The 17691-nt window shown below is 51.0% G+C and overlaps 8 protein-coding genes across 8 annotated transcripts; 4 read left to right on the top strand and 4 right to left on the bottom strand.

Moving 5' to 3' along the window:
• Nucleotides 1-91: 91 nt before the first annotated feature.
• On the bottom strand, nucleotides 92-952 carry BO87DRAFT_16126 (uncharacterized protein). Its single transcript, XM_025618247.1, has 2 exons — nucleotides 324-952; nucleotides 92-256 (listed from the first exon to the last, which is right to left on the bottom strand). The coding sequence occupies exon 1, from the start codon at nucleotides 852-854 to the stop codon at nucleotides 444-446; it is 411 nt and encodes a 136-aa protein (XP_025481517.1). The 5' UTR covers nucleotides 855-952; the 3' UTR covers nucleotides 92-256; nucleotides 324-443.
• BO87DRAFT_15984 (uncharacterized protein) lies at nucleotides 953-1355 on the top strand. Its single transcript, XM_025618235.1, has one exon. The coding sequence runs from the start codon at nucleotides 1052-1054 to the stop codon at nucleotides 1316-1318; it is 267 nt and encodes an 88-aa protein (XP_025481516.1). The 5' UTR covers nucleotides 953-1051; the 3' UTR covers nucleotides 1319-1355.
• Nucleotides 1356-2352: 997 nt separating this feature from the next.
• Nucleotides 2353-2712, top strand: BO87DRAFT_424327 (uncharacterized protein; the record flags this gene model as incomplete). The annotated part of the gene is made up of 1 exon (XM_025627220.1): nucleotides 2353-2712. One exon carries the CDS (start codon nucleotides 2353-2355, stop codon nucleotides 2710-2712), a length of 360 nt encoding a protein of 119 aa, XP_025481515.1.
• A 1138-nt stretch (nucleotides 2713-3850) lies between these two features.
• Nucleotides 3851-4387, top strand: BO87DRAFT_385117 (uncharacterized protein; the record flags this gene model as incomplete). Its single annotated transcript, XM_025624709.1, has 2 exons — nucleotides 3851-3869; nucleotides 3906-4387. 2 exons carry the CDS (start codon nucleotides 3851-3853, stop codon nucleotides 4385-4387), a joined length of 501 nt encoding a protein of 166 aa, XP_025481514.1.
• Nucleotides 4388-5765: 1378 nt separating this feature from the next.
• BO87DRAFT_15963 (uncharacterized protein) lies at nucleotides 5766-10549 on the bottom strand. The gene has a single exon (XM_025618234.1). It carries the CDS (start codon nucleotides 10456-10458, stop codon nucleotides 5899-5901), a length of 4560 nt encoding a protein of 1519 aa, XP_025481513.1. The 5' UTR covers nucleotides 10459-10549; the 3' UTR covers nucleotides 5766-5898.
• Nucleotides 10550-11641: 1092 nt separating this feature from the next.
• Nucleotides 11642-13244, top strand: BO87DRAFT_395520 (uncharacterized protein; the record flags this gene model as incomplete). Its single annotated transcript, XM_025625190.1, has 5 exons — nucleotides 11642-11884; nucleotides 11982-12042; nucleotides 12282-12323; nucleotides 12359-12529; nucleotides 13084-13244. 5 exons carry the CDS (start codon nucleotides 11642-11644, stop codon nucleotides 13242-13244), a joined length of 678 nt encoding a protein of 225 aa, XP_025481512.1.
• Nucleotides 13245-13278: 34 nt separating this feature from the next.
• On the bottom strand, nucleotides 13279-15178 carry BO87DRAFT_375048 (SAP domain-containing protein). The gene has a single exon (XM_025622934.1). It carries the CDS (start codon nucleotides 14718-14720, stop codon nucleotides 13758-13760), a length of 963 nt encoding a protein of 320 aa, XP_025481511.1. The 5' UTR covers nucleotides 14721-15178; the 3' UTR covers nucleotides 13279-13757.
• Nucleotides 15179-16111: 933 nt separating this feature from the next.
• Nucleotides 16112-17106, bottom strand: BO87DRAFT_331173 (DUF3455 domain-containing protein). Its single transcript, XM_025620327.1, has 2 exons — nucleotides 16298-17106; nucleotides 16112-16230 (listed from the first exon to the last, which is right to left on the bottom strand). Exons 1-2 carry the CDS (start codon nucleotides 16964-16966, stop codon nucleotides 16123-16125), a joined length of 777 nt encoding a protein of 258 aa, XP_025481510.1. The 5' UTR covers nucleotides 16967-17106; the 3' UTR covers nucleotides 16112-16122.
• Between the last annotated feature and the right edge of the window lie 585 nt (nucleotides 17107-17691).

Below are 17691 nucleotides of genomic sequence, written 5' to 3'. Positions count from 1 at the left end.
TCCAGCCTAAAAATTGCTACAAGTCATTTTTTATAATATGCTGATGGAAGATTGGCGCCGTCTTTGTTACTTTTCTGGAGGGACGCGGGGGCTAGGGCCGAAGCGGCTAGTAATTGCGGTACCCACACCGGAGGCAGATTACTACTAGTACTAGACTAGACTATAACTAATATACGGAGACTGGGTTGGGAAGTGGATATGAATGGATAGCTGCCCGGTCGCTTAGCGCTACTCCAACGACCCATTTCCAAGGCACCTTGCCAGTATGACATCAGAAAAGATACTTTTCCCTGAGTGAGAGTGAGAGAGTAAGAGAACCTCACTTGATACTTTCTTCTCTCCCTCCCCTTCCTTTCGCTTCCTTGTCCATTCCCATCGAATCGCGTTGTCAGGTCAGTCGTCATGCTGAAGGTCTGCACGGACCATGGGAGAATTTAAAAGACTTATGCTGCAGCGCTGCCTTGATCTGGCCAACCCAGTGTCCGCGCTATCCTGCACACGGAATTGATGGACCTCTCCAGAGAAGTAAAATTCGAAAGGAAGTTGGCTGTGCGCAGCAACTCTTGGCTTCTAGCATCGGGAGTTTTTAGTGACCTGGTCGACGTCGCATTTCTTGGCTGCCGCTGCGCATGGACGCTTAACATTATTATCCACCACCCATTTCCCAACTGACTTGGGAAAATTCTGTATGGATTTGGGTTTGTATGTAGGGGAGGAGAAACAGCAGCAGGTATCCTTATCATCCCCAGCCCTGGTGCAACGGGCTTGCATAGACATCGGGAGTTGATAATGCACTCCCCCTTTGATATTGAGCAATTTCGGTTGCAAATCGAATCTTCAGATGAGTGTTGCATCGCTTGTGTAACGGCCTATGTCGGAGAGAGCCACCCCGGTCCGATGCTTGGACACTCTTTCTCCCACCCCCTTTCATCTCTTCATCGAGGGGGGGGACTAATTCGGTGGCTAAATTCAGGGTGCATTCATTGACAGAGGGCTATTCGGACGATGACTGGCTCTGAAGCTGCTGTTCTCGCCCCCATCGCGGAGACTTATGTCTGCGGTAGCCTCTGGTCTAGATACTACTAGGTCTCATCTAGTAGGAATCCGCGACGCTTCGATGCCACGGGCCTATGGGCTCCTCCTTCTTCTTCTCCTCCTCCCTGCTCGCACGACCAGCATCGAGCGAGCGCTTGTCTCACTTTCCATCCGGGTCTTATCATGGCTCGACTCACCGCACGGCAGGGGCAGCGCCCCCCTGGCCGACTTTAGTAGTTCTCAACTCAATTCCTGTGATGGTATCGATTGGCTGCGTGTCTGATTTGCCACCGGGCATGCAAGCCACAGCGGATAGTCATTAATTGGTGGTCTATCTGCTGGGTGCCATGATGGAAATCATATCGGCAGGATCTGGACGGTCAGTGAGAGGACATTGGTTGGGGTGGTGGTGGTGGTGGGGTTTGACAGTGATAGAGAGAAAGATATCTTGAAGCCACCGATCTTGGCTAGACGGGAGTGATGTTCGGGCCTCGTTCGATGGAAGTCATGTAATGTCGTTCCGAACGCGTGAGGTCCGGATGGCGCAGTTCTCATTCGACGAGCGCCGGCATCTCTTGTGCAGCTGCAGAACCGCGCTAGTGTGGCTCCTCGCCCCCATCGTCTCAGCCTTTCGCGTTCCTCCTTCTCCCTCAACTCTCCCATCTTAGCTCTGCCCATTAAAGCCTATCACTACTAAACTTGTTTGCTTCTTAATCGATTTTATACTATTGTCTATCTTTTTCCATACAGCCTACCGCGCAATCGAGGAAAAAGCTAGACAAACAAAGGGGAAATGCTGGTTTCAGGGCTGGTCAGATCACACTGCAGAGGAAAGGCCAACAACAATGCCTTTCTTATTCAAAATCCGCTAGAACCTCTCGAGGCAATTGACGTGCGTGCTCCTCATCTCCGACACATAACGCCATCAACGCCCCTTGAAACTAGCTGAGTTTGAGCACTGACAGGACTAGCTGTCCTCGGACGACTAGCTTCTGCCTACGACTGACGCTACAACGGCCGGTCGAGCGCCCGAGCGGGTAATCGGCGCCGATTAGCACAGCCGTCCTCCTTGATCGACAACCCACGCTCCCCCGAAGTTCAAGGCCCAGCGCTTGAGGTCCTCTATTTTTTTGTGGTAGCTCCTCTTTTCGCTACTTCCTGACAAAGATACACGTTCCGGAGACGTTAAACTTTGTATGAATCTGGACGTGCATATCACCTAAAGGCGGTCTGGGAAGTTTACACTACTCTCTGCTCGTATCTACTGCGAAGCCGGGCGGGGAAGCTCGCTGCTAGCGGCAGGGTGCAACATAACGGATGTCAGATTGGCTCGTGGGCCAGCTCAGAAACTCTTATCGCTCCGGCCCACCGCGGAGTCTCTGCACGCAAACGGCTTGCTTCTTCCTGTCCGATAACCGCTGCGGTCTCGACCCATGGGCTGCGTCGCAAGCTTCTCAACTCCGCACTCTCTCTCCCAAGAGCAGTGGGGAAGCTGTGCCGTCCACGATGGCTGGCGCAGCAGAACCTCAGCTGGAGACCCCACGGGGAAACCGATCTCCGCGCGAGCCTGCTTGCGTGCTTGCGTGCTTGCTGCGTATCTTCGTTGATGCCTCTTGTGATCGGTACGATACTTCCTCCATCGATCATTCATCGCGACCATTCTTGGGACTCGCATGATGACGGCTATGCTGTGCATCACGATGCAGGAACTCTCCTGTATACTATTGACAGGCCGCTGCGGCTATTGATGCATCGGTTCTTACTATAATCTACCTACTGACATTTCCGATCAACAATAACATGCTTGGCACGGGCGTCACCCTGTCAATACCCGATGTTCGCAACTTCATCCGTAGCCGTGATCCTGAGAAGACAATAGCATAGCCTCTGAGAGCGATCACGTTCCGTTTCACCATGCAGCTCCTGACCACCTGATTGTTGATCGCCAGGGTACGGCAGAGGAGTTGGTACAGTTCTGCTGTGGATTCTAACCGCCCCTAGGCCCTTGGCTCAAGGGACTTGTGGGGTTCTCTGAGCGGGCATCTCTCGTGGCTCGTACAGATCCAACAGGTTTACGCAATTCATATCGGCCCGCGCGGCTGTCTGTTCATGTTGGGGTGTCAAACACAGTCTTTAGCAATGTGAACAGACGGCCGAGTATCATTATTTCAGCATCTATATGGCGCACATGAAAGCTGCCAAACACGGATCGGTCGGAGAACTATACCTGCGTTGGAAATCTGGCCGTCATGTTAGGTGTCGATGCCACATAGGGCAAGCTCACTCGCATTAGTAACGTTCTACACAAGCGTGAGCGAGTAATAGCACAGCATACGATCCACCCCACGGTTTCCGATCGCCCCGACTGCGCCCTACCAATATCTTTCTTGTGTACACATGACAGCCATACCCATGACCGGCCTAAGCTAAGAGCCACCTCCCTCCCCGCTCTTCAGATTGACCTTCATCGAGTGATATCGGATGGTCCGATGCCAACTTCGGGGGCGCCTCATTAGCCCGGGTGTAGGTCCTCCGCCGCACAAGCCGAGTAGTAATGCCACTGGGCCGGGGTCCGTCGAGCACAGACACTACCCTGGCCAGTGGGAGCCAGCGACGGGGATGTCAAACATGCCATTGACTCGGACTAGGCACTGTCCGAGCGCGCAACCCCTCAGTGGACAACAGCCCACGACGTTCCCCTCTTCCAGAGGCAGTGCTATTGGGTATCTGTTTTGGGGGCCCAGGGTGGACTAGTATACCGATGAAAACAATGTTACCGGTGAGGTAACAGGAGCATCTGGTTCTAGATCCCAACATGACCCCAATTCACTATGGTAAGTTCAACTTATTTCCTCTTTCACCATGACCAGAGTCTACCTACAGCACGTCGCTCAACCCTTGCCGCGAATTCAGCTTCATTTTGATGGACATTGCGGGGTACAAAGCACACAGACCGGACAACCCTGGTCCGCCAACTCATAACCATGTGCGACCATCGCGGTATCGAACCTTCTCCGCGGCCGTCCCAGTCCCCATGCGACCACACATGTTAGGTTCTCACCACTTTTGTCTGCCCCCTCTCACACCCCGATCACGAGCCATGGCACACACCACCATCTTCAACAAGTTCCAGCGAACCAGCAACAATCCTGATACAACAAACCCCATGAACCAAGCATTACACCAAGCAAGTCGAATGCCCTTCTTACCTATCTTCCAGAAAACCTGGAGAAGGATTTTGACTGATTGCACAACTCCTATGCCAACACGCAAGGTAATCTACGCGACATGCATCCAAAGCCACAAAAGCAAAACCAAAAAGCGAACATTTACTCATGCATGCTCGACATAATAGCACATCAACAGTATAGCCCAGCTAATGTCCTTCAAAGCCACAAAATGCACCCCGACGTAGTCCAAGAAAGTTAACTAGGGAGCTTGCTCCCATTAGCCACCACCACTTCTATCATGATTTACATAGTGATTAGCTATTCTACCCTCCTAGCATAGCCATCGCCACAGACAACACCTCCTTCACTCTTTCTTTCTCCTTCTTTCTCTATTCAGTAGACTCATCATCATCATGCAAGAGCAATCCGATCGGTCGCTCACCTTTTCCCCCTCGCCACATATAAAAACAGTTAACCTACTACCTGAATAATATCACAAACAAACTATAACCCCTTACTTACTGCACATCAGTCTGTATGTAGGTAGTATGTGAGTCTAGCCTGCCAAAGTGGCAATGTCACCTCACACCTACCTACCAACTAGTATTCATCTATCATATTACCACATTGGCATGTAGGCACATTAACCCGCCAGGAGAAATAATCCGGATCTATTCAACCCACTACTACCACTGATCTCATATTGACTTCAAGCGGCGAACTAACTGATAGGTCGGTCGGTCGGTCGGTCGGGCAGACGACATTGCGATGGGGGTAGCTAGCTAGGTGCTTATGCACTGACTGACAGATTCAGAGTGAGCGAATTCTTTGAAGAATTGAAGTCAAACTTATCCTACTAGGATTTCAACCACTATTAAGGGACAAAGGTACTAACTGCTAGTGAAGTAGTAGCTTATAAGAGGGACCTGGTATTGGAAATGTCATTGCCTGATCGATTGACGGATGCATGGTATCTTTGATACTACTGATTAGTGTGGATGGGTGTATCTCTCTACCTGTTGCAAAATAAGTTATAGTTACTAGTTGTATCTTACGGAAGTTCCAAGTTGGGTGCCATGTAATACAGATGCCTGGAATAGGCAACAGCATGAAACAAGGAGATGGATAGGAGATAGATATGTTACGTTTACTGATTCAGATGTGTGTTGTATTCATGATGTAGGTGTCACGAATATAGTCAGTGTTGTAGTCAGATTTGGAACTTGAATGAAACATGGAACTGAATTGGAAGGAAAGAAAGGAATAAAGTACCGTTACCCATTAAGCCTGCTTTATGGAGGGCAAATAAACAAGTACAGATGGAAAATTCGAAGTGAAAAAGAAGAAGAGGAAGTCAACGCCAGATTGAACTTAGTAAATATAAATAAAAATGTAATGTTCAGACAGCCGCCCCAAGTCCAGCTTTAAGACTGAAAGATGATCCAAAACAACAAAACAAAAAGAAAATAGAAAAAAACAGTACATGCACAAGGTATCATGTTTCATAATCAAACAAGCAATCTGTTTTTGTCTTTCCTGGACCCTTTGACTCCCGTATCGTTAAGAGTGACAAACATCATTACATAGTTTGTTGGTTGGTTGGTTGGTCGGTTGTGCAACAATAGCGACAGCATTATCATAATGTCATATCATATCGGTCGTCACAAAGAATAATAAGTCATGAGTATTACTGCTACACACTTGCCGTTCGTCGTTTTTCGCTCGGTTTCTGTGCATATGCGATCCACAGCCGGAAACCAGTGCCGCGCTGTTGGCATTCGCGGAGGATCTTCCTGTCAGACCAGATGCTAAGGGCAACGTCGCCGTTGGGGAGCACAGGAATTTCATAGCATCTGGTGTACCACCATCGACCGACTTTAGCAACGATCTTCCGAATGGATTCGTCGTTAGAAGGCGAGGGGGAAGGGTCTGAGAGGAGGTCGCCTAGGGATAGGTCCGTGTCGTTGGAGGACGACTTTCCATGCGCCCTTGCTTTCGCTTTGGCAGCTGTTGACAGGCCTGTAAGGGGGGATACGGTGGTATTTGGGGAGGTTGTTGCAAGTATGGTGGATGGATTCGATGATGAGGTGGAGGTGGAGGACGCTGATGATCGGACGATCATTCCAGCAACAGGGATCCGTACCATGCATCTCCGAAGGTTGTCAAACTTATGCCGCCCTAGCAGCCGTTGGATGCTGTCGCTTGCCGGTTTGAGACTAATATTTGCGTCGGATATGTACGTCCGTTCTTTCAGGGTCCTTACGGCTTTTCGCGTGCGGATTCCCATGTTCACCATGTCCAGGTCGAGGATACTCATTTCTAGATAACCACCTGCGCGAAGGACGCGCTTGCATTCAGAGATGATATTATCCTGCGCCTTTTCGGAACAGGCAGCTGGGAATCGTAAAACAGCCACCGCGAAGAAGCCCCTTGGGAAAGGCAGCTGATCATCGAGACTCGTGTGTTGAATGGTGTGGTGGTTTGATGGAGGCTGCCATGCTTGTGGGTGCTTGGATGCAATTGGTTTTGGCCCGTCAGTAAGACTGTACACCTCCGCGTTTGGATATGTCAAAGCACAGTAGAATGACCAATCATCATTTCCCAGTCCATCGACCACCAGGATACGTTCTTGGTCAGACCCTTTGGCATGGTTGTGTGCTGGACTAAAGAGGACTCGCCCAAAGGAGAGCCATCGGCTTGTCATCAGAGATCCAGATCGGATGTTGGTATGAGCGGTGGGCCCTTCGCGATCGCGTTCTGCGATGTCGAAGAGAACGGTGTTGCGCTGTCGACAAATCTCGAAGCTCGGTGATGTAGCCAGGGCTGGCGAACTTAGCAAGCCTGACTGTTGCTCGACTATTGGATTTGGTGCCAATAGCTTGTCCTCTACCTCCTTCTCCACTATGCTACTCTCGCTTCGATCGTCACAGTAACTAGCAATGATCTCACTGTACGAAGGCTGAGATGACGGGACCAAAGACGAATGTAGCTCTGCAACAATTCTGGACCTTCGAAGCCTGACAGAGCCAGTGCTAGATCTAGGTGATGAGGCCGTAGGCTCGACTGCAGGTTGCTCAGATGGTGCAGACATTCCTGGTCCCCCGTTTATCTCTGCCTGAAGAGTTTTGCTCGCCAAGGTCGCTAGCTCAAGCTTGTGATCCACCTCGGATTCGGATTCGAAGAGCGTGCTTGTCGTTTGCGGAGAAAGAACATGGTCGATTAAGTCATCATATTCACCCCATATTTCATCCTCGGTCAACTCAGAATCAGGACCTGGCATGACGGCCGTTACAGCAGCGAGACTGTCAGAGCCACTAGAAGTAGACAAAACGGAATCCTTTCTGGGTGAGAATCGCATGAACTCTTCCTTGGAGTAGGGCCCGGCAATGAAGTCTAAGACACTACCTTTCAAGGGATCCTTGAAAGGATTTGTGAGATCAAACTTGTAGTCGGATTTGCCGGGAAGTGTAGGATAAAGAGTGCCTTGTGTGAAGATGGGTGAAAACGAGATACCACCCGAGGTCTCAGCAACCGGGGCAGTCAAAGACGGTGGTGATTGAGCTACACTGAATGGCCTTGAGAAGGACTGTACAGCCGGCTTGTGCGGCCTTTCGCGCCTTGAGACTACACGTGGGATGCGCCCAACGGACGTCAGGCGACTTTGACGCTCCCCTTCTGGCTTTACCTCTGGGCTTTGTGGTACCATGCTCTTGTTGAAGTACACTTTCGGTGACTGAGGCTGATCTCGAAATATAGCATCGTGTAGTCTTGGTGGTGATGGTAGGAGAATGGATTCCGGTGTTTTCTTGATGTTTAAAGCAGCTGGTACTTCCACTGGGGAGCTGAGTTCGTCCTCCTCAGTGGGTGGTGAATTCTCCACGTTGTGTACGATTTCCTCCAAGGGATCAGAGTCCATGTCAATTAGGGCGTAGTGTGCAATAGGTCGGTGCACAGGCGCTGGAGCCACAGTCGCATGAAGATGAGGTGCAGTACGGGATTTTATCTTTCCTTCTTGCTTTTCGGGTTCTTGTTTTCTCTGGAAGAAATTCCACTTCAGGCCCAGGCCTCGCTTTGTCTGTTTTTGTGGACTTTGCGTCTCTACCGGTACTCTGGGACGCATAGGACGAACTTCAAGGTTCGATTGATGTAAGTCTTGGATTGAAGAAGCTGCAGGCGCTTTTGTGACCGTCGGACCTGTCTCTGGGCGCGAATATGCCACCCTTTGCTGTTCAAATGAGATCTGATGCTTCATGCCCTTAGTGGTCGGCTCCACTGAGTCTACAGATGCTCGAGAACTAGCCAGTGTCTCTGTAGAGCAACCGGGAGACTCGGAAATTATAGACGGCTGCGTCAAGTTTGAGGTAGATGCTGTACTGAAACCACTTGTGCTTTGCTCGCTTGGCCTCCTCTGGGAAGAAATCCCATCTAGATTCCCACCCCTAATGATCACTGGCTCGAGGCGATCAAGTAGAAAGTCGTCAAGGTCTAGCTCCGGCCGGCTTCTAGTGCTACCCTTGCTACTGGCAACCGATTTAGGGCCGCTTCTGGTCGTGCTTGTCGATCTTGCTCGGCTAGTGCTGCTGCTTACGCTTGATCTGCGGCCACGCTGAGCATATCGGCCGTAGCCTTCATGTCCGGTCCCAGCAATTGGACCCTTGCGAGCTGAACGACCTTCACTTCGTGCATCCAAGTCCGGTTTGGACCTCTTCGTGAAGAGGCCAAGTCCTCGTGACTTTCCTGAGGCCACGGAATCATGCTGTAGCTTTTCTTCCTTAGCTGGTTGGCGAGGCGACTTTCGCGACAGCTCCGGAGATGCTGGTACACGGGTCTGGGAGGGTGCCCTTGCGTGCAGTGAGTCGATTGAGGTGGCTGCAGACCTATTTAACCCTGGACGTCTCTCTAAAACGGGTGACCTTTCGATTGAGTCTCGACGTTTGTGGCCCGTCACCGTTTTGGGCGATATATTGCTCTGCACTACAGGTGACGGTTCCAGTATTAACTGGTGAGTACCATCCCTGGTCGGCCGTTTGGGTATCTGGAGAGGCTTCTCAAGCAAATTTGCTCGTACTTTATCTGCGTGAGACATGACCCGTGATACCCTTTTCTCCTCTACCTTTTGCTCAGCCTCAGAGTTCGGTTTCTCTTTGGTCGAGAGTCGTCGAGTGCTGCTTGCGGATGTCTTACGGGGAAGGTGGCTGTAAGATGCGTTGGTAGTGTTCGTTGTGCCGGTCTGTGGCGAAGACTGTTTCGTCTCAGCCTCAATAACAGATGCCTTTGCTCTGGTGCCTTGGTCCAACAAGGGTGACTGTGTTGCGCCCGGCTGCCCTCGGTCACTCGCAGGGCTTGTCTGTTGTGTCTGAAGAAAGAACACCGGAAGCCGACTTTGGGATGGACTAGGTTGCCTTAGGCGAGAACTTTTTGCGGAATGAACGATTCCCGGTGAGTACGAGGATAAAGTAGTTGGTGTCGAAGTCCTACTCCACACTCCTGGAGATTCTGAATACCTTGTGGAAGGACTACTGGCAGACGGGATTATCGGAGTTGGGGGTGGTAGATTTTGTGTGTTGATAGTGGTCCTGAGGCTTGCAAATTCCTTCGGACCGGTTTGGACGTGAGCTTCCGGTACGATGGTCGAAAGATTATCCTCCGAAGCCATTGGTGACGCTAAAATTGAACGGTTCGTAGAGGGTCGTAAGGAGGCGCTCAGAGTCGGCCCAATGGTAGGGATATCTGGTATAATTACATTCAGCTTCTCAGGTCGTAGTCTCTCCAAACTTGGTCTGTTCTGTGCGGTATGTTGACCGATTGTCGGCGCCTTCCTCCGCAAGACATTGCGCGGTCGACCGGGAGCAGGGGACCTCTGGTCGGTGTCAAGGGCATTCAGGGGTTCGGCAGCCATGTGGAAGGGTTGGCGAACGCCTCCATCCGGCATTGGATGCAAGGGTGTCGGCGGCAATGGATGCGTGGCTGTTCGCGGAGGTATCGATGGACGAGCATGCTGACCGGCCGGGATCGTCGAAGGGTCTGATCGTGCGACACTGTGACGAGATTCCTCAGCGCTGGACAACGATGACGCTCGGATAGCCCTAGTCGAGGCAAGCGTTGGTCTCGGTATCTGCGGCCTGGGCAATAGCTGGGCAGGGGCGTCGTGATGCCGAGCTGAGGCCATCACGGGCGACGATACGCTCCGGGACTGGCTGGCGACATTCTTCAGTCGGGGTATTCGACTGCCGTCAGACTTGTGCGACGACATGGTGTGACCTGGGTCCAGCCTCCAGTTGTAGTCCGAAGACCAACGATCTAACGATAGGAGTAGGACGAGGTAGACAGGAAATCATTCCGTCTGATGATATTTATAGCCGACGATAACGCTACCAGCGATAAGGCTTGTGAGCTTTCATTGAACCAATGCCAGCAGCTGGGGGATGACTTACCCTTCATAACATGTCAGGGAATTGTGCGAGTTGCGACAGTGACAGGTGCCGGTCAATTATAAAACCTAGAAAGTAACCGCGCAGCGGGGTATGTAGAGGCGGGGCAGAAGAAAGCTATTCAGAATAGGGCCACGGTTTGATGGAGCGTTGGGGAAATAAGCGGTCGTATTTAGCGGGGGGTAGGTGTCATAGAAGAATAGTGACCAAGACCGACAAGAAGATACGAGACTGCAACTATGGAAAGCAGAAGATTTAAAAAGTATACAAAGGACCGACAAGTACACCGTGCAGGCGCTGCGCCACAGTATGGAGACGTTCAGAGTGGCTAAATGCAGGAGAAAAAATAAAAAAAAGGTCGAGCTCCGTCTGCACGACCACGTCAGAGAGCGTCGGTCTATTAAAAAAGGTAGACTATGCAGAAGCCACATTAAATGGCGTAGAATAGAACAACCAAGACCAGCTACACAGGAAAAAATAACGAAAGAACGATAGAGATGAATAGAAGAGAAGAAGAAGAGGGAGAGAAAGAGAAGGGCATGCGAACTGGGAGCTGGAAGTCTTAATTAGTCCCGTACCAGGAATAGATCTGGACCATCTGCGAAACCTGGACAAGCCAGGACTACCCTCGAACCCCGTTTGGCGACATCGTGCGTAGTGGGGGAACCAGTAACCCGATTCGTAGGTAAACGATCCGTCTAGAGAGCGTCAACCATCACAGATAATCCTGGCGCGATTTGTGCGATCGACGCTGGGTCGGGATTCGAGCAGTGATGTGACCGGGATGGTAATTGGCGCAGGCACTTCTCCTTTTCTCTGCTTCCCTTTCTTGATCTGGTGAATTATCTCCTGTGATCCCGCTTCTGTTATCGACGGTCTCAATCCTGGAGTCTATCTAAATCAGCCGAAGTCACGAGCAGGCTGGCGAATAATCTCTCGAAAGCCGTCAAGCTCGACCAGGCCGGGGACAAGCCGTAATGACAGCAGAGGCAAGGCCAGTGAACAATGGAAGGAATCCATGCCCGCGGCCCACTCCTGGTTGTTACGGCTATTCTAACTGGTAAGTACCATGGTCTTCCAGGGTTGGGGACTGTTCAACGGCATCGCTTGACAGGTCGAGATGGAGTTGAGTGGCGTGAGATAGCGGGAAGACCGTCGTGCGCTGAACCGGCCATTTGCCGTGGGCCAACGCGCGAATGGCAGATGCAGGCATCAGCCAAGCATGCTGGTGGTCACTGTAAGTCTTCTGTCAGTTGTCAGTCAGGATTGCCGCAGTCAACTAGTGCTTTGTAAGGACTAAGAAGCGAGGTTCAAGCTTGAAGTGGTCTGTGTGTTTTTTTTGGAGAAGATGGGCGCTGATTTGATGCTGACCGGAGATTTTCACGGCGGCGACCCAAGCCGGTCAGGTGGTGGTCACTGACCGTCACTGACGGTCACTGACTATTCGGAGAGGCCGAGTTTAGCCATCTCGATTTTAATTATAGCAACACCACGCATGCAGGCAGGCCCTTCATTCTCTTTCTCTCACAATGAGATTTCGAAGTCCCTGGAGGAATCAACTACACTCACTGCACTGTCTACTGTGTTATCTCGAGAAAGCAATTATCTCACACTTTCTCTGCCGTGTGTGTGTGCTCTGAATGAGCGACAAGGTACTACACCACACTCAACCCTGGTACACCGGAAGGTTCGCCCCGATCCATTCAACTTCCCCCCATCCAGTCACATCGTTTATTGCCCCCATCACACAGAACGAAATGGACATTTGCCTCGATCCACTCTCACAACGGCCAGACATGATATACTTTGTTCCTTCGCGTACCTTTCACACGACCAGTGACATCCCCGAAGCTACAGGCCGCACACAGCAGCTGAGACCGAGGACTAAACCCGGTGGATCCCCGCCGCCTTAGCAAACCACAGTCGGTCCCTAATTGCCTATCTGCAATCCTTTCAAAATCAACTAAGAAAAGTGCCTCATTGCCTCTCCCCGATCCGAGGGGAATGCGGAGTCGCTGAGCCGTGGGTCTTGATCCGCCGCTAGACATTCAACACGGGGCGACAATCACGCCTGATTGACGGATCCAAGGTGAACGGAGCCTGGCTCAGCAATTAGCACCACGGGCGCACTGAACCAACTACGAAGGGCTTTTGCCCGACAGAGTGAAGCAAAGGCCCCCGCCCCTACTGCCTTTTTGTGAATGTGATTCAGTGGGACGGCGGTTAACTGACTTCTGGCCTACTTACTATATCTGAACTTTACCCCCTCTCTCGTCTCCCCTGAGCGATGTGACATATACCAATCACGGAGCATCTAGAATTTGTTCACAGTTGGTTGTTTACGCGTCTGTCTAGGACGGATAAAACATGCAACTCGGGGCGAAAACAGAAGGAATGTGCGTGATGATAGACTAAGTTCTGCAGATCCGATCCGATCCCAAGGCCAGCCAGGAAAGAAGCCACGGTCGGTCGGTCGGTCGGTTGGCGCTGCAGGAACTGGGGCGCCATCATGCTCATGCGCCAGGGATTTTCAGCTGAACGTGTGAATGCTACGAGTTCCACTACAGAATTAGGCTTGCAGCTCGACTATTTACTTGGGATTCGATAGCTTATATGCTGTACACCAGCCTCCTTTTATATTATTCGCCTCGTTTCTTCGTCAATGGTGAGTGATGTCTGATGGGGACAACAATGACTGAAGAAGGGTAAGAAAAAGAAAGCAACACAAGGGCGGATTGGATGGATGCATGTCACCCTGCACGGATCTTTGACCACATCCAGGGGAAATCTCCGGGCAATATCCAACAATGCCTACCGGGATCTCCTCAATGGCCCTGACTTCTTGTCACACCGTCAGATCCAATAACCGAATGGTATTTGCCAGTTACACAATGGCCGACCCGATCGACCAGGTCCGGCACTTCTTAGTGGCACCCAGGCCAAGTTATCACAATATCCCTCACACCGTCAACCGCGACTCCAGTTCGCAACATGTACACAACAGCATATTTTCAGACCAAAGCTTGAATTTCCCCTAAAACGCCAGTAACCTGTAAAGAAAGAAGAAAGAAGAGATAGCAGAGTATGAACCGGAATATCACATTGCGACCCTCCTCTGGGTCTACGCAGCAGCTCCGAACCTCTTCTTCCGAGCTTCCAGGGCCGCGACGTCCTTTTGACTCCAGTTGGTCTTGGCCCCAGCAGCAGCAGCAGTAACACCACCGCCATTCTGTTGCTTCTGAGGGCGACCTTGACCCTGGTTACGGTTCCCACCGTGTCCTCCTCTGCCGCGGAACCTGTTCCTCCCTCCGAGATCCCTCTTCTTTCCACCGCGACCACCACCGCCGCCGCTCTGCTCATCACCGCGACCTCTCTTGCGCGACTTCTCCTCCTTCTCCGGCAACGCCTCATCCAGCTTCTTCACACCGACTTCCCCAGGAGCCGGAGCCGCAGTACCGAACCGCTTCGCCCGCTCCAGCTGCTTCTCCGCCGCTTCAATCGCAGCCTTGGACTCCTCCGTAACACCGAACTTCTCCGCGCGAGCCTTCCTCTTCTTCAATTCCTCCTCCATCTCCGTAATCGGCAACCCAGCGGAGTAAGTAACTGCCGGCTTCTTCTCCTCCTCTCCCTCCTTCTCCGTAGCACCAGCAGCAGCACCCTCCTCTTCCTTCTTCTCCTCCTGCTGCTGCGCAGCATCACCAGGTTGCTCGACCTTCAAATCCTTCGCGGTCGCGGGATCCGCCTCCTCATCCAACTTCTGATTCGGCACCTTGACGGGGTTCTCTACCTCGCCTTGTCCACCGGCCGCGATCGCCGCGGCGCCCGTCGCAGTCGACGCCTTAGCAGCCGCCTCACCAGCAGGGACCTCATCGTCTTCCCAGTCAATCACATCATCGGTGTTGTTGTCACCCTTCGTAGCAGCAGCAGCAGCAGCAGGCTTCTCCTCCGACTTGTCAGCAGCGCTGTTATCGTTCTCCTGGAGCCGGGCGACCATCTCAGCTTTCTTGCCCGTGTGGGGGAGATTGCGCGACTTGAGGATCTCGATCAATTCGGCGTTGGTCTTTTTGCTGTAGTCGGTTGCCATTTTGATCTGGATTGCGATATGCGATGTGAGGTAGGTAGGTAGTAGGTAAGTGTGTATCGTAGTAGACGAGAGTAATAGTAAGGTAAGGTATGTAAGCAAGCAAGTTGCGACAGATGGATGAATGAGATGGGAGGGAAGAAGGGAGATTGAAATAGATAGATGAAAGAGAAGAAAGCAAGTGAGACGATTACACTCTCACAACCACCATGCGCAATTCAAACAAAATTCAATTTAAATAAATTGACGGAAGGAGAAAACCGTGAGTGATGATTGTGGTTGTACTGAAAGGAGAAGAGATGAAAGAAAGAGATTGACGATTGGGGGGGGAGAGATGGGTGTGGATGGGATGGAGGTCCGTTCCGGAAGTGGTGGTGGTGCTCTGAGCTACGCGTTTTTGGGGGGAAAACGCGGGTGTTCCAGGCTTCCCAGTTTCTCTGCTCTGCTCTCAGCTGCTGGGCTGTTCCTGTTCTGGCTTGTCTGGCCTGTGAGTGAGCCTTACTGCCGGAGCTTACCGGTTTTGGGGGAGAGACATTATGGTCACGTGATGTGTGAGTGTGGTGGGTATGACATAATCGCTTATCTATTTATTCTATTCTGATTTCTATTTGAATGTGTATACTTTGTTCAGCTATTTGTTAGGAAAAGATGGAATTTACCCAGAATGAAAGGATACTCTTGACGGGATATTAATTATGCATGTGTGCTTACTTCTAATCTAAAACTTTGCAATCGTGGATGATGACAGCTGAAAGAAAGAAAGAAAGATGGAATATTTAGAAGATAGATCCCGCATAAACTGCCAGATATTTGTTAGTTAGTGTTTGAGTGGTGGCGGTGGTTTATCGGTTAGATTGTGGCTGAAGTTACTAACTATTGAGTTTATATGATGTGCCAGTCTGTTGCTTTAACTTTATGTGGAATGATTGGGCGCAGCTGCCAGCTGAAGCAAAGCATAGATAGACTTTGTGTTGACGTGGTGCTTGGATAGCCTTTCAGTGGCGGAGGGATCCGGACGTGGCTGGGTTTAAGCGCGTTGGCGTGGGTTATAGGATGTGTTGAGTATAGGGTGTGTGGGTATAGATGTTATGTCAGGATGGTTCTATTGAGATGGAGAGTGTGGGTTATGCTTCTGTAGGAGACGGGAAGTTGCAATGATATCTTTCTTCCCTTTGTTTATTCCTCTACAATGTGGAGCTTGGATTGCTTCTGCGTTTGCAAGCAGAATTATCATGAATTTAGGTTGCTCAATAAGTTGGGCAATTGAAAAACAGATTCACCAGATAATAAACGCATATCCTCTGTCAAAAACAGATTCACCAGATAATAAACGCATATCCTCTGTCCCATCGAAACACAAGAGCAAAGTTTCAACAACGAGCATCATTCCTCAGAAGAAATATCATCATCCATAGAACCAATACTCCGCCGCATACTCCACCTCAAACGTGCCCTCGTGTCCCGCGCACGTAGCCGGACTAACACCGCCAGCTGTATAAACACGAAAAACTTCCTACACACCACAGTTAGTACCATGTAACTTAGGCACACAAGCACAGAAACACAGAGGCAATGCATACCTTAATTCCCACCCCATCAATCCCATCCAGCTTGAGCCACGGCACATCCCCACTCTTCGGGGCATTAGCACTAGCGACCTTCTTCATCGTAGCCCAATCGTCATCCCCGCTGAACCTGAGATCGAAGGACGGCTGTCCAGATCCCGTAAAGTAATGTTCACCGAGAATGCCCGCTCCCGTTCCAGCCAGGCTGATCACCGTGGCAAAAAAGTCCAGCGTCTCAAGGGGAATGCCTTGCACGAGGGCCGGGAGATGGTGCAGGAGCTCCTCATCGGCCGAGGCGATGCAGGAGACATCGAAGAGGGTGGCCAGGGCGCCAACGGAGGTGGGCTTGCTGGTGGAATTCTGAGGTGAAGGGCAGGTGTAGTTTTGGGTTCCTCGGCCGAGGGCGACGTGCTGGAGGGTGAGGTTGCTGGCTGGGGTGGGGAGGGTTGTGAGGTTGTGGTTCATGTTGAGAGTGGTGGTGTTGAGCGAGCATGAAGTGAGGTGGAGATTCTTCAGGTTAGTGATGGTGGAGCTGAAGATGGAGGTGGTGGTTAGGATGTCATTGGCATTGGTGTTGGCGTCAATGTCGGTGTCAGTGTTATTGGTATCATCGGGGGTGGAGTGTGGGATTGCGGTGACGAGGAGGGGGAGGAGAAGGATGAGGAGGTAGTTGAGAAACATCATGATGTAGATGTTTGTTTCTTAGATGAGAGATGAGTAGCTTGCGAGCGGTTTTGGGCTGCGAGTTGCTGTTCTCAACTGAAGCACAAGATGAAGTGGGTTGGTGGTGGTGAGGAAGTTGTTCTGATGGAAAGAAGCATCGACAGATATAAGTAGTAGGAGAATGATCCACTCAGTTATTGCAGATACTGATGTTCACTGAATCACCACCTATTCACTCAGTTCCATTTCTGAGAAGCAATATAACCAGTCTGCCTTGACATCCCTCAGAATTCCCTCTCAGCCATGCTAAATCAATCCAGTCCAGTTGATACACGCAAGCACTGATATGTTGGATAGCCAGATACACTGCCTCCACACGAGTTAACCGGTGAGGACTAAAGTGAACGAGAAAGAAGCCTTCCTCCAAAGCAACCAGAAAATAATCTTAGTATGTCCGATATCTCGCATGCAAAGACAACCCACAGGCAACAACCCTCCAACATTCAACCAAGTCAGTCAGTCGGGCATAGCATGGACCCCCCAGGCCATCAAGTTATATCCTATAGGCAGCACAGGCGCTACACCCAAAAGCAGCCTTGCAGATATAGCCACACGCCTGTGTAATCTACCTTGGAATCTGTCTAACAGGCATTCGCGGACGGCAGTGGATGTGAGACGCGCATAAAACCAACAAGGTTTGATATAAGCGCCGTTGCCCTCGTGGCCATGCATCGGCCGTTGAGAAC

The sequence above is a fragment of the Aspergillus neoniger genome, assembly GCF_003184625.1.
Source record: "Aspergillus neoniger CBS 115656 unplaced genomic scaffold BO87scaffold_10, whole genome shotgun sequence".
Lineage (NCBI taxonomy): Eukaryota > Fungi > Ascomycota > Eurotiomycetes > Eurotiales > Aspergillaceae > Aspergillus > Aspergillus neoniger.
This window is presented reverse-complemented; position numbering and strand designations above follow the sequence as displayed.